This window comes from Lathyrus oleraceus, chromosome 3 (genome assembly GCF_024323335.1).
Source record: "Lathyrus oleraceus cultivar Zhongwan6 chromosome 3, CAAS_Psat_ZW6_1.0, whole genome shotgun sequence".
NCBI classification, from domain to species: domain Eukaryota; kingdom Viridiplantae; phylum Streptophyta; class Magnoliopsida; order Fabales; family Fabaceae; genus Lathyrus; species Lathyrus oleraceus.
This window is the reverse complement of record NC_066581.1, coordinates 61,506,765-61,527,578: the sequence shown is the minus strand read 5'-3', so window position 1 is coordinate 61,527,578 and position 20,814 is coordinate 61,506,765. Positions and strand designations below refer to the sequence as shown.

Here is a 20,814-nt window from a genome sequence, read left to right as displayed (position 1 = left end):
TAAATATAATTTTTAAAATGATTAATTTTATCGTTTGAATAAATACAGTGACGTAACTTACTCTTTGTTTGTTGTATAGTTTTTATTATATAAATTATTTAGATATCATTTTAAATATTTAAAAGAAAAAAGTGGTGGTGAGCAATGATCCACATCCTCTCTTGATTCCAAATTCCAAATCAACACAAAACGACAAATACAAAGCTACAATGTCATACTATTAATTTGTGAGAATCTCTAAAATTATTATTGCACATAGTACTAGGAATTAAATTTGAGATGTACCACACCTAACTAGCCTTAAAGATACACCACATGGATTCTTATATATAACATTTTTCTCTATTCATATTCATCTTATTAAAGACACAACATTTTCCTTTAGTTACAAACAACATAAGCTTGTTCTTCTTATCATGTTTGATTCCAGTTCCTCTTACGTTGATTTTCAATCCTCACAAACCAAGAACAATACTCACATGTTCACATATTTAACACCCTTCAAAAAACCAAGACTAGAAACTTCAAGCCAAATAGAAACAACCAAGTTACAGCAAGGAGGGTGTGAATATCAAAAAACAGAAAAAGTGAACTTCTCAAATTTCTCTGTACCTGCAGTGTTTCTCAAACCAACTCATCGACAAAACAGTTCAAGAAATGTATTATCTTCAGAAAGAGTACAAGAGAAAGAACTGCTACCAACCCTTGATGAACACTCTGAAGCTGCTGATAACCATAGTAGTGCTTTTGGAATTAGAGAAAAGAGAAAAGCTAGTGATATTGAAGTATGTAATGAACCAGAATCTTCTTCTGCATGTTCACTTGAAGCCTCAAATGATCCAAACTTTGGTTTCAGAGATCATGAGGAGAATTATGACTCGCCATATTTTAGTGATGTAAGTGGAATAATAATAAACCATAAGTCATTTTTTAAAGTTAATTACAATGAATCACTGACACAGACACATACACGGGCACACGAGACACGACAACATGTCAGCACTAGCTCGTATCAGATACCAGACACATATTTAATATGAAGTTCTGGTGTTATAGTAGTGTACCATCATTCCTAACTAAGCTCGATTTTTTGATGCTGCAGAATGAGGAAGAAACCTCAGAAAATATGTTGAAAGCGAAGCCAGCTCGTGAAGGAAACAGAATCAAGAGAAGCTACAAGAGTGCAAAGAGTCATACTTTAACAGAAAGGGTGAGGAACATTTTTAAAATATGAATAGAAAAATAAAAAGAAATATTTGTATTAATGTATGCAAGTTAATTTCATGAAACTGATATATAGTTGTTTGCAGAAGAGAAGAGATAAAATCAACGAGAAAATACGTATATTGAAAGAGCTCATACCAAATTGCAATAAGGTATGTAAACATTAGTTTTTTCTGACAAGAAAGATCTTGTTGAACATTAGCTGTTTTAATTTAGTTATATAAATGTTTTGCTTTGTATTTGTTATAGATGGACGAGGCTTCAATGCTTGATGATGCCATTGATTATCTCAAGACCCTCAAGCTTCAGCTACAGGTAAAAAAATTCATGTCTTTTTTCTATGTAACATTATTCAAATTGAGATTATACTATATAGTCTTTGTATTAATGTTATGAATTATGATAATGCAGATTATGACAATGTGTAGAGGACTTTGTATGCCACTTAATCATCTTATGATGTTACCACCAACACATCATATGAATATGAATATGAATGCACAACATTTGATGGGTTTCAGGCCACAAGTACAGTTTCCTATTCCACAAATGAATAATGGTGTCACAGATGATAATAACAACATCAGAGTTCAGATGTTTGGTTTTTCCAACCAATTACCACCACCAATGTCAATTCATAATGCACCTTTCACAGTTCCTGTCATTGGAAACTCTTCCACTGCACCAACCTCTTTTCAGTAACTAATGAGCATTCATGTAGAGATTCGAAGGAAAGGAAAACTAGATGACAATAGAAAGATTAGGCTTGTTTAAGGCAAGTGTAAAGTTGGTTAACATCTTACAGAAATGTATTTGATTGTATAATAACAACTGCATGTTGAGAAAATTCTATGTTTGATTCTTGAAATCACGAAGAGAGCTCAGACATATGTTTCGTGCAAACTCCAAGATTGGTCTCATAGTTGCTCAAAGAGCATAAGTCGTGAGAAAAATTTGCGGCCGATGAGGTCGAAAGGTTTTAATCATTTTATGGGTTAACAAAAAAGACATACTCTAACATATAAACATATTTTATACTGCATTCAATCAAATTTTACAATCTTTTACAAATAATATGTAGTCATTGAACTCTTTTCACTTTTAAACTATTGGTTTACATTGCTAAATTTGCCGTTTTCTCTCCTTTTGACGTTGTCCGAGTGGTTCTTGACTTTCCTACTGTATTGTCTGAAAGTTTGAGATTTGAGAGAGTTTCACTAAGTAATTCAGAGGCTTCCAAAGTTGCAGTTCCTTCTTCACTGGTACTAGTCTTTTCCGGTGTATGAGCTTGAGCCTCTTTCTCAAGAGCCAGCTCTAACTCTTCGAGTTCCTCTTCAATATCTTCATCATCAATATCTGTGTATGATGGAGTTTGCTCTGCATCCAAAAACCAGCATGCTTAAAAATTCAAACCCTAGTAATTGTTGATTTCAGAATAATACGAGTCACAAAAGATATGATAAAATATACCTAGTGCCTTTTCAATTTCCTTCTGTGAATCAATGTTCTCTTGGACATCTCTTAAACAAAGATCAACATCTTCCATGCTTATCTTATTTTCTTTCATTGCGTGTGCTCCAATCTGCATAGCTTCAGAAACCTGATAACAAATAATGGATTTCGTGTTATAACAAAGACAATATGCAGTTCAGTGTAATAAATTGAATATGATATAAACTGATCAATTTGATACAAGTTGTACCTTTTTTGTTGACTCGGCATCAACAATAACACCGAGTACTTCCTCTACTCTATTCAAAAGTGATGAACATTTTTCTCTACTCTGGGTGGCCAACTTCAGCTCCCTTGCATACCTGAGAGCTATTTTTCTGTTCCCGGAATGTAGAGAAGCCACTGCTGATTTTCTTGACCTAATAGAAACAATATTTGAGGAAACGCTTTTAGTCCTTCAGAAATAATCTACTAAAGGGAAATAGTTTTATTTTAATTCTTCATTATCATTTAATTATTTAAAATACACTTCAAGATACATATAAACTTACAATTCATACAATAAACTTACAATTCACAACGCCTATCAATCACATCTAATTGTTGCTGAAGCTTCTCGATTGTCCAAATCAAGTACAGTACATCACAATCTAAATTAGAGACGCCGGATAATGCTGCTTCTGAGAGCAAAACTTTTACCCCCTGTCAAATTCAAAAGGGATGTAAAACAAGCATTTCAGGCATAAAAATTTAATCAGCCTTGATAAATGATAATTCCCCTGCAGTAAGGGAAAAATCCGGGCCAGTATTAATGATTATCGGAGTCCCTGAATGTCAGCTCGGTTTGTAGCTGTGCAAGGACAACAGGAGTGAAGGAGTTAAAAGACCATGGTTTGATCCCTGGCAAAGGCGAAAATACTAACATAACAACTATCATACTAACCGCTTATAAAAAAATGACTATCAGAATTACTATTAATTTATTAGAAATATCAAAAGTTGACGGACACACATGTTATGTATTTGAAGAAAAAACCTTGCCCAGAGTGGAGAACGAAACAACTGGTTTTTTCTGATCATAAGAATAACTTTAGAAAGTTTTAATACCTCTACAAATTCATTCTTAAGGATGGACAGATACTGTGCTGTTCTACGCCCTGACAGATACCTCAACATTACAGAAGCTTCGTCAGGCCCTCCACATATCTCCTGAAATTTCTTCATTGTGATGATACAAGATGAATTCCAGTGACTTTCTGATAGATGTTTTACAACCTCAGCAGCCTTATCCTACATATGAAGAAACAGAACACTAATCTGAGTTATATATCGAAAATGTCTAGCATACTTAAACAAAGGAAATTTTAGCCCAATCCTCCAAACTTAATTGACTTGCTAGCACCAGTATTGCATTAAAGCAAACATGGACAGTTGCTGAGATCAGACGTCCATACACCATGGAAATGAATCATTGCACACAGTCCTTGTGCGGCAGAGTTATTAAACAGTTTGGAGTGCATCCAGCTTAAATATCATAAGGATTTAATAAAATAAACTCCTGGGAGAATAAGTTTATGAGGAAGAATTCATTAATGTGAAATTTGTTTGGAACTATAATAGGTAACAAATTCCATTGTTGACTAGTGATTTTTGTGTGTAATATCTCAATATGATATTTAGCTTTCTATCTCAAAATTGGTAAGGGCAATAGATGTCAGACATTAGATTGCGAGAATATAGATTGATCAATGTTATAACTTATAAGTGTTTGATTTATCCAATTTGAAAGATATCAAACAAATGCCAAACTTCTCAGAGACCTTAGATGCTTCTGATGTGTACAAAGTATAAGAATATTGACATGGAACCATTCTTCAATGAAAATTTGAAATAAACTCTACAAGGGTGGTCGTGTTTACGAAATATATGTTGGTCAATCTTAATAACAAAATGAACAAGGTAAACCAAACACACGCATAAAATAAACAAAAGGAAAACAAAAAAACAAAACAAAAAGAAAAACGGATTGCTAACAACCTTAAGCAGAGGAGTTAGGACCACGGATTCTTCAGCCATGATATCCGGTGCAGCTGGTCTGGATATTAAGTTGGTCACTTTCCGGACTAGTTGAGAGAATCTTCCACTCGTTGGATCAACAAGATCCCCAGGCCTTGTGATGTCACCTTCATTATACATTAGAGACTGAAAAATGATAAAATGTAAAAACAAAAAAAGAACACTAAGGTGTGTTTGGATGAATGTCTTATCTTTCTTTTCTAAATTAAGGAAGCTTTAAAATGATTCCAAAAATAAATTAAGTGGGATTGAAATGTGATATAATCATCTATCATATCAAAATATATATAGACTTAAACCTCCAAAACCCTCCATACAAACATGTCCTAAAGCAAACAGCTGAAGTTGCGTATCAAATTAAGTTTAACCATCGTGAATTCTATGTAATTGCAAGAAATAAGTTATACACAACAAAATGTATGCTTGGTTTCACGTTTGGAGCACTCATAATTGATTCTGAATGTGTATAATTGATTCTGATATGTTTGGTTGCTCTCAAGTAAAATTGATTATGCTTTCTTGAATTGATTCTACAAATGATAGCTTTTGAGTCTAAAGTGATTTCTGTTCATCCCATTTTTATAGGAGTGTATTCAAACATAAATTATTTTAACTTCAAGTCACTTTTAGTCCCAATCAATTTTAACACAATCAATTCATTGAAAATCAATTTTTTTCCCCACAGAATCAAACATATGTAAAATAGCATGCTTATAACAGAAAGATATGAGTGAGTGACACTCACCAGAACATCATCGATGCACAAAGGGGTTAATCCTCCTCGATTAAACCAATCATTCTTGACCTAAAAATAACCAATTTAAGGTAAGAGGGAACAGAGTACAAAAAAAGAGGGAAATTGGAAAAACCCTAGTTAGTAGCAAGTACCTGAGAAGGTCGAATGAGGAGGAAACGAAAATGGGAAGCGATTTTGATGATCAAATCTCTCCAGAAAAGGAAATTTGGTTGCCAATCGGATCTTTGACCGGAAAATGCCTTGAATCGAGCAACGGCGATTACTTCGTCGTTCCAATCGGGAACTTCCTTTGCTATGAAATCTCTTACATTCGAATCCATTTTCCAAACGCGATTATTCTAACAACGATTAATCACTTCGTTTTACACTGTTTTCTTCACTCGACCCTTTCTCCTTGTTGCTATGGCGTATTCATTCCATTTTCCTATGTCACGTTCCTATTCCATCCATCTAAACATGTTTCTATATTATAAAAACTATTCCCTCCTTATCTTCATAAGTGTCACTTTTTTTTATAAAAAAAAATTAGTTTCTTTTTTAAATGTCATTTGCAAAGTTCAAGGTAGTATTAATTGCAATTTTATCAAAATTGCTCCTAGATAATAATTACAGAGAGAGAAAAAGTAAAGTGAATGTAATAAATAATTAAGGGTATTATAGGTAAAAGAAGAATTATTATTTGAAAAGTAACGATAATGATTAGCTGTAAAAACTCAAAATATGACACTTAAAAAGAAACGGAGGGAGTAACTTATTCATTCCCTTTCTCCTTGTTGTCAGCTTTGTTTAGTGCACTGTGTGTTTCTTTTAATGAAGTTTGGTATGCCACAATAAAAATAATATTATTAAATTTTGAAAATCGTTAAATAAAGATATTTAAAATTATATTCAATCAAGAATGTAAAATATTATTGATATTGTATAATTAATGATGTTTTTTTTTAAGAGAAATGTCGAATCTGAAATTTTTATTCGAAGTATTTTTTTTTCTATAATTATTTTTAAGTAGTGTAATATAATTTTTTTTTACCTTATAAAGATTTGAATCAATTCTTACATCCATTTATCATCTCCTTACATAATTGGAAAATTTCATTGTGTTCTAGTTTGGCTATTTATTAAAGCAAAAGAAAATTATATTTAGTTATGATATAAAGAATACAATATAATCTTGGTATGTCGTGTAACCAAAATGGGAATCAATGTGTGAGCAATTTTTTTAATGTGCTTAATAAATATCTATGGGTGCGATAAAATAATTGGTTTAAAGACTACATTTTTTGTGTAGTCACCTTCTTCTCCTTTCAATTTTCCTTCCCTATTTAAAACTCTTGTCGTAGCCTGGGAAACATCCCTAGATAAAGCCACATATAACTATTCATGACTAAAAACATGTTATGTAAGATATATTCCAACATTTTGAATGGTTTGTCCTTGTGGTTTATTTATTGTAATGGCAAAACTTAGTCACACAGGAAACTGCTTTCTACTAAGGACAAAAGGCAATTCATCACTCGCTGATGTTTTTATTTTAATTTTGGGCAAAAAAGCTCATTTTCCTGCATTATTTCCTGTCAAAAGTTTCATATCCAACATATTCATAAATAAACCACAACATAATAACTGTGTCCCATTACACAATCCATATTTAGGATCTAAATTTCGTAACAACATCAATGGTGCACCCTTTTTTTCTTTAGAATATGTCGTGGCAAATTACCTTCTGCAATTGAGTTTAAAAATTCTTGCTGGTATAAATTATGATTATCACCTTCAACCTTGTCAAACGACAACAAATTATGTCATTTTCCTAGAAACTGGTCGATAATCATATCATTCAATTTTTGGACATCATTATTTGTTGGTTTCAAAATAGCTCTTTGTACCATATATAGGGCATCACAACCATGCAATTCTAAATCGGAGAAAATATGTTGGATAAGTACTTGTATGGAATGTACACCTTCCCATGGGATTGCAATTTGTGAAGGTAACATCACCATGTCATCTGGTTTGGTAGGTTCAACACCATCACCAATGCGCATAAGAAATTCTGTAAACTCTTGATCATGCAATTATCGCATATTTTGACACAAACGCAAAATCTTAGTATGAGCCCATAAATGAGATTGAACAATACACGTTGAAATCATTTGTGCCTTAGTATCTTTTCTTATAACAGAAAGAACTTGATGAAAATCTCCCCCCATGATCAGAACTTTTCCACCAAATGGAGCACTGTTGCTAAAAAATGTCTTGTAATGATCGATCTAAGGCTTCCAAGCAATTTTTGTTTGTCATTAAGGCTTCATCCCAAATTATTACGGCAACAACTCTAATGAGATTTGCAAGATCTTTTTTCTTTTGAATACCATAAATGGAATTCGGTTGTATATCAATAGGTATCTTAAATCGAGAGTGTGCAGTTCTACCACCAGGTAACAATGTTGCAGCTATACCAGATGATGCAGTTGCTAAGATAATTTATCCTTTACTTCTTAAACTTGCCATTAATGTTCGATAAATGAATGTTTTACCTGTTCCTCCTGGACCATCAACAAAAAATACTCCATTATGTTTTTGAACAATTACATTCATAATAGTTTTGAATGCAATCATTTGATCATTATTTAACTTAACAACATATTCAATATCTTCATTGGGGATATCGACCGCTAACTCCTCTTGTATGACACTTGGAATTGCATCTCCGTCTACTGTATTAGGGATTAAAGATGGGAGATTATAATCTTCAATTTTTTTATCGTGCAGGCTTAAGAGTTCATTCAAGTCCTTCAACAACATATTAGTCAAGTCTGATTCCACGACTTTGTTTGTTATTTGATAATCCTCTGCCATATGTTTAAAAAACTCATTCCAAAGGCCTCTAACATCAGTAGGTTCACAAAATATTAAAATCGTCACGAATAACCTCTGTAAAGCATATGGCATACGGAGACTCGTAGCCTCAACCAAACAATCACGAATACTATGATTAGTCTCTAGAAATCTGTAGCGGGGTTTTCATTATCTTTAGGTTTATTGACTAAACCAAAAGTAAATATACAATTCGAGTCGCCACCGCACTTTTATTTATCCAAAGGAAAGGCTAAAAAGCGAACAAAAGCCAAGTAAGAAGTTTTATCAAATAAAAAAAAACTAATAAAAATGTCAGAGACCTGGGTAAGGGGGTTGGTTATGAAATGGGAAGGTTTTACGCACCCAAAACATCCTTAGTACTCTAAGGGAACCCTTTTTGCAAATATGTGTTGTAGGTTGGTATTTGTGAAAATATGTGCAAAAGATTGGAGGGATGAGAAGAGAATATATTATATTTACAAATTTGTTGTTTGAATGAATGAACCCATTGCCTACGTACCATCACAAAGGTAGGATCAAAACCTCGTAGTTCGGGGTAAAAATCACAAGTATTGGTGAATTGATTTGACCAAAAGCCTTAACGTCTTTTGTTATCAAAGGGAGAAAACTCAACCTAAACCAACAATCCACCATGTGAGGAGAGCTTCAACATACTAGTCAAGGGTTAACCCTATAATAAGTATGGAAGACTTATAATCCAATCATTAAGGATAAGGTGAGATTTACATCAACCACTATGATAACTCAAACCTATGACTAATTTTTATGAAAAAGGCTTTAACAAAGTGGTCATTGGAACCACAAAAACAACTTGAAGTGAGTTGTATTTACAAGTTATATTTATTTTCAAAGTGAAGTTAAAGTTGAGTTAAGATTTATTCACAATGAGTATTAATGAAAATGGTTTTGAAAAAATCAAAGGCATAAGGCCTAGGTTTCTAGTTTGAAAACAATGTCAAAGTTTTGGAAGAAAAGATTTTGGCTTGGGTTAGAGTGAGGAGAAGAAGAGAAGGGCTAGTCCTAAAGCATGCAAAGATAAGAGAGAAGATAAAACCCTTGGAGTTCCTTTTCTTGAAATCATATAGATGATTCAAGATGCTCCTTTCCTTTGGACTTAGCACACACAAGCAATCACACAATTTAGATTCAAGCTCCTAGGCTCTCCATTTGGCTTGTCTCTCTTAACTTGGCTATTCATGACAATGGTCCTCTTTACTATATCAAGATGGAATCCCTATCACACAAGAGCAAACATCAAAAAGTTCACAACATAATAAGGGGAATGGACAAAGAATAAGTTTAGATTAGAAGTCCTTTAAAGTCAACTTTGAAACTTAGCATTCTAAAGGCATGAGGCCTAGTTACTCTTCAACAAATTTAGCATTCTAAAGGCAACATGAGGCCTAGTTGCTCTTGAACTCCTTTAAGCATGGGTATGTCCTAATTCTAAGTCCTTTCTCCTTTTTGCATTAGGTTCACACAAAACAAACACAAGACAACAATATATTTATATACAATAATGAGCTCAAATGAGCAAAAGGAAAATGACATAAACATAAAATATGTGCTCAAGTGAGCAAAATAAAAAGCAATATGAATAAATGAGCAAGAAATAAATGACATTAAAGTAAATTGCAAGAAATTAAATGCTCAAATTAAAGTTAGTAATTAGTATGGTTATGTTAGTTTGTCATAAGACAATGTAGCGCTATGTTAAGCAATCGTAAGTGGACTAATGTAGTAGTCGCACCTATCTGAGGTCGGTCAATAAAACTATAGGCAAATAAACACAAGTTAGAGATCATGACTAGTAAGACAAGCTCCTAAAACTTGTCATGCCAAAACAAAAGGGGAAGGGCCTTGTATGGACTTTAGGTTTTTTGCTTGACCAAGAAGCAACCTATCTTGGACACAAAATAACTCACTTGATCTTGGATCAAGTTGAGTTTGGTTTGGATCAAAGAAGGTTAAACCTCTCATTTGTCAAGACCAACCATAAGTCATTAACTCATTGGCCAAATTATGAAAAGAAAGGGATGAAGATGAAATGGATGGAAAGTATCAAACTCAACTGGTCAAAAATGAATCAAATCATTATCAACCAATGCCAAACAGAAGAGAAATGAAGATTACAAGTCAACAAGTCAACCATATTTTTTTGGTAATTTTTGAATTAAAAATAAATACAAAATAAAATAAACAAAATATGGTCAAACCTCAAATTTAATTCAAATCAACTTCAACAGGTCCAATTAAATTCTCATAGGTCTAACATGGTCAAACAAACTTTGACAAATTTTCTCAATAATTTTTTAAATCAGAATCTATTTAAAAACAAATAAAAACAATAAAAATAACACAATATGAATTAAAATCTCAAATAAATCTCAAATCAAATAAGAAATTGATGAGACTATTTTTCATTGACTTATCATGATCCATATGTGTTAGGAAAATATTTTTGGATTTTTCAAATATCAGAAAGTAATTAAAAATGAATTAAAACTATTAAAAATCAAATAATTCACAAAAAATATTAAATGAAGTCACAAAAATAATTAAAAATTGATCTTACCTGATCAGGAGGGCCTTCCAAGGTCTTGGTGAATGGGCCGGAGAATGAAATGAGAGGGGGGTGTACCTGCAAGGTGCTCCAATGCTTAAGTCAGAAAAGGTACAGAATGAGGTTATCAGAGTGTGAGTTAGAATACCTGCCCCTTTGCCATGAAAGGGGTATTTATATTGAGCCCCCAGCGCTGGGCCAAGGCTCCTAATGGGCTGGATTAGCTAGGCCCAAGGAGGAGCTGCCAGGGGACGCGTAAGAAGCGTTAAGACCTAGACCAAGGTCTGCCCCCTGGTCCAACTGCCCCTATCCCTAAGGAGACAATATAGGGGAGTTGGGTGACGTGGTGAGTGAGATGCCGTTATGGCTCTGCCCGACACAACTTAGGTGTCCGCGGCGTGGGTTGACGATGAGTGGATGGAGATCGTATGGGGAGGACCCGCTCGTTGTCCGACACGTATTTAAGGGGCCGGGGAGACGTTCTTCGGGCGGACGGTCGTTCACCTGACGTGTCCTCGTGGTCGTTTGGACATGGTCGTTTGGACGTGGGCTTGGCGAGCATTGGGCCGTGCCGTGCCTAGTGTCATGGCCCAGTCCAGAACAGGAGCCCCCCAAGTCGAGTCTCTGAGCCAGAGAGATGACTTATGTTTCAACTAAGGGTTCCCCGAGACGATGGGGAAGCTTGATCGTTAGACAGGTGAGGTCGTAACAGACCTGTTCATGACCGACCCTTTCTCCAGGAATGTCGGGGATGGAGGTGATCGGTTGGTCTGCACCTTCCTTGTGGTAAACGTGGGTATGACGCGGGGAGGTGGCGTCTTGGTGAGTCGAGGAGACGGATAGGTGCTCGGGTCGTTTCAGTTTCTTATCTTTGATAGACGTGTCTCAGAATTAGTGGGGTCGCTTCGTTTCGTGTGCAAAGACGGCGTAGGCAGGCTAGGCAATGATGACCTAGCGTGTTGGTCCACGTGCCAAGCCCTATAAAAAAGGGGTTGAGTAACTTCATTTCCACTTTTTTCGCTCACACGTTCACCGGAGTTCTCCACATTCTCCCTCGTTTGCTCGCTCTACCGTCTGGACCGCCGTCTCCGCCCGTCCTCCTATCTGAACCACCGTCTTCTGCTCGGGCACCACCGTACCCCTTTCAACTTAACTATGTCAGGTATGATTTTCCACTGTGATCCACTGTTTTTCCTTGTTGTTTTCTGTCAAACGCATGCTATTTTTGTAGAAATGTGGTTAGGTTTAACTTAGGAATAGTGTAGTGGACTGTAGGTGTATATTAGATGGTAGAAAATAGGGTTGGGATCATGCTGTACCGGGCATAAATTTCATATGCCGGGCAATACTTGCATAGGCTGTATGAAGTTTATGCCCGGTCTCCATAGAATGCGCGCGTCACCGAGTTGAGCACGGTTAGTGTCCGTCGCCGCTACGCCCTTTCACTTGACCTGCGGTGGAAGGGTGGATTTGATATGACGTCGAATTCACTCTTTCTGTCTGCGTTTCAGGTGCTACCGGGCGCTTACGACCGAGGAGGGAAGATTCTGGGTCCTCCACCGAAGACGCGACAATCGCTCGTCTCCCTGTCGGGGATGGGAGTGTCCGAGATGGTACCGAACACGCCTCCTCTTCCGGGCAGGTCGACTTCTCATGGGTTGCGGACGAGCCCTTGGAGGAGGAATCAGACTTCTGTGACGAGGCCATCATTGCTTACGCTATGGTCGAGACCATAAGCCGGGAGGATCCACCAAACTGGTATTGCTGCGCCCCCAAGGAAGAAGACCGCATTTGCCATCATTTCCCGGGGAAGCAGTTCACCATGTATGAATTTGCTTTCCGTGAGGCGGGGATTAGACTGCCCTTCAACTCCTTCCAGATGTCGGTCTTCAAGTGGCTCCGGCTGGCGCCGTCCCAACTACATCCTAATGCTCTCGCATTTATGCGGGCATTCGAGTTAGTTTGCCAGTTCCTCGGCATTGGTTGCACCCGGGCTCTCTTCTTCCACGTTTTCCATCTCCAGAGGTCCGGTTCCCGTGGTCGCCACAGTTGGGTTTCTTTCAAGCAGCCCGTGCGTCTGTTCAAGACGTACGAGGATTCTGTTCGCCATTTCAAAAACCGGTGGTACGTGGTGATGCCGATTACCCGGGCTGCCCTTCACTCTCTATACTACTATCAGCGGAAACCCAATGGGGAGGAGACGCTGATGTCGAAGATACCGCTGAGGTGGCAGCGTGATCATTTCGATCTCTCCACGGCGCATTACCGAGTCAAGTATGCGATGCTCGGCGAGGAGGATAGGCTCGCGTACAAGAAGCTGGTCGATTACGTGCAGAGCTTCAGCTTGGGGTTCTGGGCGAATCGACAGGGCGTGCCCTACCTGGATGAGGCCGGGGAACTAATCACCGAGGCGCGTTATATCAATACGAAGGCTCTGCTCGAGTGTGATACCGAGGAGGAAGCTCTGGCGTTATTGAGTAGGCAGACTTTGTTTAGCTTTTTATTTCTGTTTATGACTTCGCTCGCTAATGTTGGTGTGTAATTTATTTGCAGGTGCCATGCCCAATGCTCGTGATCGGGTGCTGAAGCTAGCGAATCAGGTCGGCGCTCCTGACCGGGTGCCCAAGAAGAAGAAGAAAACTGTGGCCCGTCCCTTGGAGACTGCTGGCGATGCCGGGGCTAGTCCCTCGCAGGCGGCGAGCGTGATTCCTTCCTCTCCTCCTCGATCTAACCCGATCAACATTCCTGATAGCAGTCCGTCGCCAGCGGCTTCTCCCCTCCATAAACGGAAGCGTCCGGCTGGGGCCCTTACCAGGTCGTCTCCAGGAAGTTCGAATGGACCGGGCAGCTATCTTCTACCTCCCTGCTATGTGGAACGGTCGTTCTTCAAGGCCGAGGAGTCGATTGCTGTGCCTGCGCCTGAGGCCAAGGCTATTCTGGACCAGGATGTTGCTGCCCGGAGGAAAGATCTGGCCAGGGATATTGCTGCTGTCATCCGGGTGATGGAGACGGCCATGGTTTTGACCGACACTTCGGTCTCCACCGCCTCGCTGGAGGATGCCCTTTTGCAGATTCGGACGGAGAAGGAAAGACTATCTAAAGATCTGTCGGACTACAAAGAAGAGCATCAGCTGCAGGAAGGGCTGAGCCAGAAGCTGGAGGAGGTGGAAAAGGAGAGGGACCAGTTGAAGGCTGCTAAGGCGAGCTTGGAGGAGCAGGTGGTCGACCATCAGAAGCTGACCGAGGACAACGCTGGCCTACGGGCTCAGGTTGAGTCTCTCGAGGGAAAGGTCCGTCCTCTGGCAGATGAGACCGAGGAGGAACGCGCCCTTGGTTCGCGCGGTGAGCTGCTAGGGCATATTCGGACTCTCAACCAAGATCTCGTGGCCTGCTTCAAAGAGGGTTTCGACAATGCTGTCGAGCAGCTCGGGCTTCTGAACCCTGAGTTGGTGACAGTAGGGTCGGCCTATAACTGCTGCGTCCGGGATGGTGAGATTATCTGCCCGTTTGAAGCGGAGGAGGAGCTGGGGGGAGAAGAAGAAGAGGATGAAGAGGTGCTCCGAGCGGAGTCTTAGTTTATTTGTTTTTCTTTGATTTTAGTTATCATGGCCTGCGTGCCTTATGTATTTGGCCTTCGGGCGTTGTAATATGGCCTTCGGGCGTACTTGGCTTCGGCCGCTCTTATCGTTTTTAATGTATGAATATTTACGTTATCATTCATTGTGCTCGTTTGTGTTTGATACTTGTTTGTATGAGTTCGTACTCTGCTCGACTTTGTTAATCTCCTCGGTTTAGGGAACCGACGAAGTGTCGGGCTTTGTGCCCGTGGGTATCGAGGCCCGGGTCCGTTGTTCGAACCCTGGTCCCGAGGCTTGGGCCCTCCCATCGCGAGCTGGGTGCCCTGCCAGTACTGGTACTTCGACGTTGAGTCTTGGTCAAGATCCCAACCGTCGGGGAGGGTTGTGTTTGTTATGTGACCCCGGATCGTTCCCGGGTCTCGTGGTTCCTCCCTGGGGTTTTGGGGACGAAGAGCGTGGTCGTACCTGCCACGTCTCCCCGTGGTGTATTTAGCTGTAATATTGTCTAAGTTTTTCTGCGTTCCATGGTCGAGCGAGTTGTTCTCCTTGTAGGTTTTCTAGGTAATAGGCCCGTTGCTCGTTTTGTCGCGGACGCGGTAAGGGCCTTCCCAGTTGGCCGCCAGTTTGCCCTCTCTCGGGTTTTTCTGGTTTCTTCTGAGGACCAGGGTGCCGACCTGGAACTCTCTTTTTATGACTTTCGCGTCATGGCGTAGTGCTATTTTTTGTTTGAGGGTTGTTTCCCTGAGAGCTGCTTCGGAACGTATCTCCTCGACTAGGTCGAGCTCGGCTCTAAGGGTTTCATCGTTCATTTCCTCGTCTAGGGGCTCCTCCGTCCTCCTCGTTGGCGCCCGTATCTCCACCGGGATGACTGCCTCGGTGCCGTAAGTTAGTCGGAACGGGGTTTCCCCGGTGGTAGAATGTGGTGTCGTGCGGTAGGCCCATAGCACGCTATGTAGCTCCTCGACCCATGCCCTCTTTGCCTCACCGAGTCTGCGTTTGAGGCCACGTAAGATTACCCTATTGGCCGCCTCTGCTTGCCCGTTCGTCTGCGGATGCTCGACAGACGTGAAATGCTGTGTGGTGCCCAGGCTGGCGATGAAGTCCTGGAATCCTCCGTCCGTGAATTGTGTCCCGTTGTCTGTGACAAGTGCCTGGGGTATACCGAACCGAGCGAGGATGTTGCGTTTGAAGAACCGGAGAATGTTCTGCGCGGTTATTTTAGCCAGTGCCTCCGCCTCGATCCATTTGGTGAAGTAATCCACCCCGACGATGAGGTATTTATTCTGATATGATCCGGTGACGAAGGGTCCGAGGATGTCCATGCCCCACCACGCGAAGGGCCATGGGGAAGACAGTGATTTGAGGTCGTTCGGGGGTGCGAGGTGCATGTCGGCATGTCGTTGGCATTTGTCACATCTTTTGACGTGCTCTTTCGAATCGTTTTGCATGGTCGGCCAGTAGTAGCCTGCTCGAAGGGCTTTTCGTGCGAGCGATCGTCCGCCGAGGTGTTGAGCGTTAATTCCCCGGTGTATCTCTCCAAGTATGTCGGGGACTTTCTCTTCCTCGACGCATTTGAGTAGTGGGATGGAGAATCCTCTCCGGTAGAGTTTGCCTTCGAGGAGTACGTACGAGCATGCGCGTCGTTTGACAGTGGTCGCCTCTTTCGGGTCAGCCGGGAGTTCGTCTCGTGTGAGGTAATTGTAGATGGGTGTCATCCAACAGCGGGCATCTCCAATAGCGTTGACCTCGAGTGGAGGCGGTAGTTTGTCGATGCTGGGCCGAGGGAGAATTTCTTGGATTACTGATTTATTCCCACCCTTTTTCCTCGTGCTGGCTAGTTTCGAGAGAACGTCTGCCCGTGTGTTGTGCTCGCGGGGTATGTGTTGAACTTCCCATTTTTCAAATCTATCAAGTTTTTCTTTGACGAGGGACAAGTACTCGAGGAGGTTGTCGTTCTTGGCTCGGTATTCTCCTCGCACTTGTGAGGCCACGAGCTGGGAGTCGGTGGATATTTTTACCTCTTTTGCTCCCAGGTCCTCGGCTAACCTCAGGCCTGCGAGGAAGGCTTCGTATTCGGCTTGGTTGTTTGATGTTGGGAATGCTAGCGCTAATGATACCTCTATCAGGATCCCTTCTTCATTTTCGAGGATGATCCCGGCCCCGCTGCCTGATGTGTTAGAGGCGCCATCGACGAAGATCGTCCATTTGTGGGCGCTTTCTGCTGGAGTCGGGCAGTGGGTCATCTCCGCGACGAAGTCGGCCAGTGCCTGAGCTTTCAAGGCTTTCCTACTTTCGTATTGTATGTCGAATTCGGAGAGTTCCAGTGACCATTTGAGCATCCTCCCGGCCATATCCGGGCGCCCGAGCAGCTGTTTGATTGGCTGGTCGGTCCTCACCTTTATCGTGTGTGCGAGGAAGTAATATCGTAGTCTCCTCGCTGTGTTGATGAGGGCCAGGGCGACCTTTTCGATTTGCTGATATCGGAGCTCGGGGCCTTGGAGTGCTTTACTCGTAAAATAGATGGGTTTTTGTCCTTCGTCGGTTTCTCTTATTAGAACGGCGCTGACGGCCTCGGTTGCCACGGATAGGTATAAGTATAGGGTTTCCTGTTCTGATGGCCGTGATAAGACCGGGGGTTGGGACAGAACCTTCTTTAGATGGAGTAACGCTTGCTCGCATTCGTCGGTCCAGTCGAAGGTAGCCTCTTTGCGAAGGAGTCTGAAGAATGGCAATGCGTGCTGGGCGGACTTGGCGATGAAACGGGAGAGTGAGGCGAGCACTCCATTGAGTGACTGGATCGATTTTTGGTTTTCGGGGTCGGAAACTCCGAGAATGCCCGGCATTTGTCGGGGTTGGCCTCTATCCCTCTTTCGGTGAGATAGAAACCGAGGAACTTGCCTGCCCGGACTCCGAACGTGCATTTTTCGGGGTTGAACCTCATTTTACACTGTCTCGCCTGCTCGAATACCTTCGCGAGGTGTCGAGCATGGGTTGTCTCCTCGTGTGATTTGACGATCATGTCGTCCATGTATACTTCGAGCATGTCCCCTATTTCGTCCTTGAAGACTTTGTTCATCATGCGTTGGTATGTAGCGCCAGCGTTCTTGAGCCCGAACGGCATCACGTTGTAATAGTAATTGCCCGTTGGGGTCATGAACGTTGTGTGTTTCTTGTCTGTGGGCGACATAGGGATCTGGTTGTATCCACTATATGCGTCCATGAAGGACAAGAGTTTAAAACCTGCAGAGTTGTCAACGAGCATGTCTATATTAGGGAGGGGGAAAGCATCTTTCGGGCAAGCCCTATTAAGATCAGTATAATCAACACACATGCGCCATTTTCCATTATTTTTCTTAACGAGGACTACATTAGAGAGCCAGGTTGTGTACTGGGCTTCAGAAATAAAATTTGCCTCTAAGAGGTCTTTTACAGCTCGCTCGGCAGCTTCTGCCTTTTCGGGCGATTGCTTGCGTCTACGCTGTGCTATGGGCTTGGCTGCCCGGTCTAAAGCTAGCTTATGACACGCGATCTCGGGGTCCAGCCCGGGCATTTCTGCGGCATTCCACGCGAAGAGGTCCGAGTTCTCTTTGAGGCATGCTACTAGCTCTTCTCTTGTTTCCTCGGGTAGTCCTTTACCTATCTTCACCGTCCTTTCCGGATCGTCCCCAAGAGGAATGAGTTCGAACTCTCCGTCGGGGATTGGTCGGACCGGGTGTCCGAGAGAGCGTTCCTTGGGGAACCTCCCCTCTTCGGTCTCGTCCAGCCCGATGCGACAGTCGAGGTCGATGGCGTTGATTCCTCGGGCAGGATCCCCGGTCCTGAGTTTTTTGTTGTTGCAGTTGCTCTTCGTGCTGACTACGGCCTGTCCTTTTACTGCGGCGTCGTAGCATCGCCGGGCTGCTTCGATGTCACCATGGATGGTGACCACACGTCCCAATTTGGTGTAGTATTTCATCTTTAGGTGGACGGTGGATGGGACCGCGGTGAGTTCGGCCAGTGTCGGGCGTCCAAAGATGCAATTGTAGAGAGACGGACAGTCTACGACCAGGAATTGGATTTTGACTTCCCTGGCCGTTTCCTGTTCGCCGAAGGTGACGAGGAGCTCAACATATCCCCACGGTCTGGTTGTTGCTCCGTTGAATCCTTGGAGATCTGATCCGACGTAGGGGGCTAGGTTGGTCTTGTCTAGCTTCAGAGTCTTGAAGAGGTGGACGTACATGATATCCACTGAGCTGCCTTGGTCGACCAGGATGCGTCGTACGTCGAATTGGGCCATCTTTGCCCTTATCAATAGTGGGATGCCCGAGTTCGGGGATCCGCCCGGGAGTTCCTCCAGGAAGAAGGATATTGGGTTGGATTTTCCCCGGTATTTTGTCAATGTCGCTTTCTGCTCGGGGGCAGTCAGTAGGAGTTCGTCGAACTTACGTTTGACGGAGAGGGCCGCGGATTCCCCGTTAGTTCCTCCTCCTGATATCACCAGTGTGGTAGGGAAGTTTTCCCAGGGGCTGAGTGCAGTGATCTTGCCCTCGGGCAATGGTTCGGGGAGGAAGAAATCTTCCGGTCGTGACACGCAGAGGGCCACTTGATAGGGAGAGTTGTCAGGGGGCGTGTCTCCCCGGGGTCTCTTCTTCTCTGGCTCGCCGTGTCTGGGAGCTTCGTTCTTCCTCGTATACTGCTTCAGGTGCCCCTCTTGGATTAAAATTTCTATCGCATCCTTCAGGTGGACGCAGTCTTCGGTCACGTGCCCGTGACTTCTGTGGAACCGGCAGTACTTTGATTTGTCGGTGTGGGGCTTTGGTGCAGACGGTTTTGGGAACCTGACCCTGCCCTGCTTAAATTCAGAGTTGATACATTCTGCGAGGATACGCTCTCGAGGAGCTGTCAGTAAGGTGTACTCGCTATATCTGCCCGCGGGGCCTCTTCCTTCCCGGAGCTCGCGAGGTCTTTCTTCTCTTCGTTTGTCTCCGTTGCGACGGGAAATGCTCGTGTCCTCGCGTTTCGAGTGCTCGGTCTCCCCAGCGTTACGTCCGCTGCGGGCATTGTGTGCCACCTGCTTTTCCTCGTATCTGATGTAGGCCTGGGCTTTATGCAGGAGCTCGTTTAAGGTGCGGGGAGGCTCGATCCCTACGGCTCTGCTAAGTTCACTGCCGGGCAAGAGACCTCTCTCGAGGAGATACTTCTTCATGTGCTCGGTGGTATCTACCTCGACAGCTTCCTGGTTGAATCGCTCGATGTATGAGCGCAGTGTTTCATTCTTCTTCTGCACTATGGCTTCAAGGGTCGCCTCAGTCTTGGGGTGACGACGGGAAGCTGTAAAGTGCCTGGTGAACATGGACCTCATGACTCTCCATGACGTAATGGACTCAGGGGCCAAGCTTTTGTACCAAGCCATGGCCCCTTTCCTGAGGGTCGTTGAGAACAGTCGGCATTTGAGGTGCCCGGTTATATCATTGCGGTAGTCGAGCATCGCGTTGACGTTGTCGACGTGATCGTCGGGATCTGTAGTCCCGTCGTACACAGCTAGATTTGGTGGTTTCTCCATGCCTTTGGGGAGCGGGGCTTCCATTATTGCCCGAGACAGGGGGCAATGCAAATCTTCCTCGTCGCTCCTTAAGGGAGACAGTTCGTTGTTGTCGGGGCTGCGTCCGCGCCTTGGTGATGTTCCCGCTCGACCACCGTCACGACGGGCGCGGGCCCTGCTGACGTGGGGTTCTGGAGAGCGACGTCCTCGCTTCTTCGTTGGCTCCGAACGTTGTTGCATCCTACTCACCGGCTGGGGTCGGGCCTCTTGTCGTTCGGCTTCGAGGGCCATGATTCGTTCGTGTTGCTGGTGGAGCATAGAACCGGCCTGATTGAGGGCATTCACCATGGCAATCATTACGGCGTCTCCTTCAACGGGAACGGGAATGGGATGAAATGTCTCTGCCCCTAAATTGTGGGCGTGAGAGGCATCCCCGTTGTTTTGGGGCTCTGGAGACGGGGTGGATGGATGACCGTCCCGAGCGTCCGTTTCATGGGATGGCGGGCCGTCGTCCATATTGTGGTCGACGAGGGGACGGCTGTGATCGCTATGTTGTTCTCCGGCCATGTTGGAAGGACAGAAATAAATGAGCTTTTGATCCTCGTTTGATGAAGATGGGGATAGCTGGTTCCCACAGACGGCGCCACTGATCTTACCTGATCAGGAGGGCCTTCCAAGGTCTTGGTGAATGGGCCGGAGAATGAAATGAGAGGGGGGTGTACCTGCAAGGTGCTCCAATGCTTAAGTCAGAAAAGGTACAGAA

General features: G+C 42.8%; 4 protein-coding genes across 5 annotated transcripts; 2 read left to right on the top strand and 2 right to left on the bottom strand.

Annotated features, from left to right (window-relative positions):
* The first annotated feature begins 262 nt into the window (after positions 1-262).
* On the top strand, positions 263-2,076 carry LOC127132546 (transcription factor PIF3). Its single transcript, XM_051061501.1, has 5 exons — positions 263-896; positions 1,103-1,210; positions 1,311-1,376; positions 1,474-1,539; positions 1,636-2,076. The coding sequence occupies exons 1-5, from the start codon at positions 417-419 to the stop codon at positions 1,924-1,926; spliced, it is 1,011 nt and encodes a 336-aa protein (XP_050917458.1). The 5' UTR covers positions 263-416; the 3' UTR covers positions 1,927-2,076.
* Positions 2,077-2,239: 163 nt separating this feature from the next.
* LOC127132545 (uncharacterized) lies at positions 2,240-5,988 on the bottom strand. The gene is made up of 8 exons (XM_051061500.1): positions 5,641-5,988; positions 5,498-5,557; positions 4,714-4,878; positions 3,784-3,966; positions 3,248-3,378; positions 2,927-3,095; positions 2,695-2,824; positions 2,240-2,601 (listed from the first exon to the last, which is right to left on the bottom strand). The coding sequence occupies exons 1-8, from the start codon at positions 5,827-5,829 to the stop codon at positions 2,339-2,341; spliced, it is 1,290 nt and encodes a 429-aa protein (XP_050917457.1). The 5' UTR covers positions 5,830-5,988; the 3' UTR covers positions 2,240-2,338.
* Positions 5,989-10,952: 4,964 nt separating this feature from the next.
* LOC127132544 (uncharacterized) lies at positions 10,953-14,672 on the top strand. 2 transcript variants are annotated; one of them, XM_051061499.1, is made up of 2 exons: positions 10,953-12,114; positions 13,506-14,672. In XM_051061499.1, the coding sequence occupies exons 1-2, from the start codon at positions 12,108-12,110 to the stop codon at positions 14,525-14,527; spliced, it is 1,029 nt and encodes a 342-aa protein (XP_050917456.1). In that variant the 5' UTR covers positions 10,953-12,107; the 3' UTR covers positions 14,528-14,672. The 2 variants fall into 2 exon arrangements, with proteins under 2 accessions (XP_050917456.1, XP_050917455.1); XM_051061498.1 differs by having other exon boundaries at positions 10,953-13,429.
* A 2,511-nt stretch (positions 14,673-17,183) lies between these two features.
* On the bottom strand, positions 17,184-20,618 carry LOC127129667 (uncharacterized). The gene has a single exon (XM_051058813.1). The coding sequence runs from the start codon at positions 20,616-20,618 to the stop codon at positions 17,184-17,186; it is 3,435 nt and encodes a 1,144-aa protein (XP_050914770.1).
* Between the last annotated feature and the right edge of the window lie 196 nt (positions 20,619-20,814).

Bases quoted from the DNA above. Each gene is read 5' to 3' on its own strand.
- LOC127132546 (XM_051061501.1), top strand. From the start codon at position 417: ATGTTTGATTCCAGTTCCTCTTACGTTGATTTTCAATCCTCACAAACC. The intron at 1,211-1,310 runs GTGAGGAACATT...AGTTGTTTGCAG, and splicing joins GTCATACTTTAACAGAAAGG to AAGAGAAGAGATAAAATCAA. The intron at 1,540-1,635 runs GTAAAAAAATTC...ATGATAATGCAG, and splicing joins CCCTCAAGCTTCAGCTACAG to ATTATGACAATGTGTAGAGG.
- LOC127132545 (XM_051061500.1), bottom strand. From the start codon at position 5,829: ATGGATTCGAATGTAAGAGATTTCATAGCAAAGGAAGTTCCCGATTGG. The intron at 3,096-3,247 runs GTAAGTTTATTG...TGTTTCTATTAG, and splicing joins ATTGATAGGCGTTGTGAATT to GTCAAGAAAATCAGCAGTGG. The intron at 2,602-2,694 runs GTATATTTTATC...TTTTGGATGCAG, and splicing joins GGAAATTGAAAAGGCACTAG to AGCAAACTCCATCATACACA.
- LOC127132544 (XM_051061498.1), top strand. From the start codon at position 12,673: ATGGTCGAGACCATAAGCCGGGAGGATCCACCAAACTGGTATTGCTGC. The intron at 13,430-13,505 runs GTAGGCAGACTT...ATTTATTTGCAG, and splicing joins GGAAGCTCTGGCGTTATTGA to GTGCCATGCCCAATGCTCGT.
- LOC127129667 (XM_051058813.1), bottom strand. From the start codon at position 20,618: ATGGCCGGAGAACAACATAGCGATCACAGCCGTCCCCTCGTCGACCAC.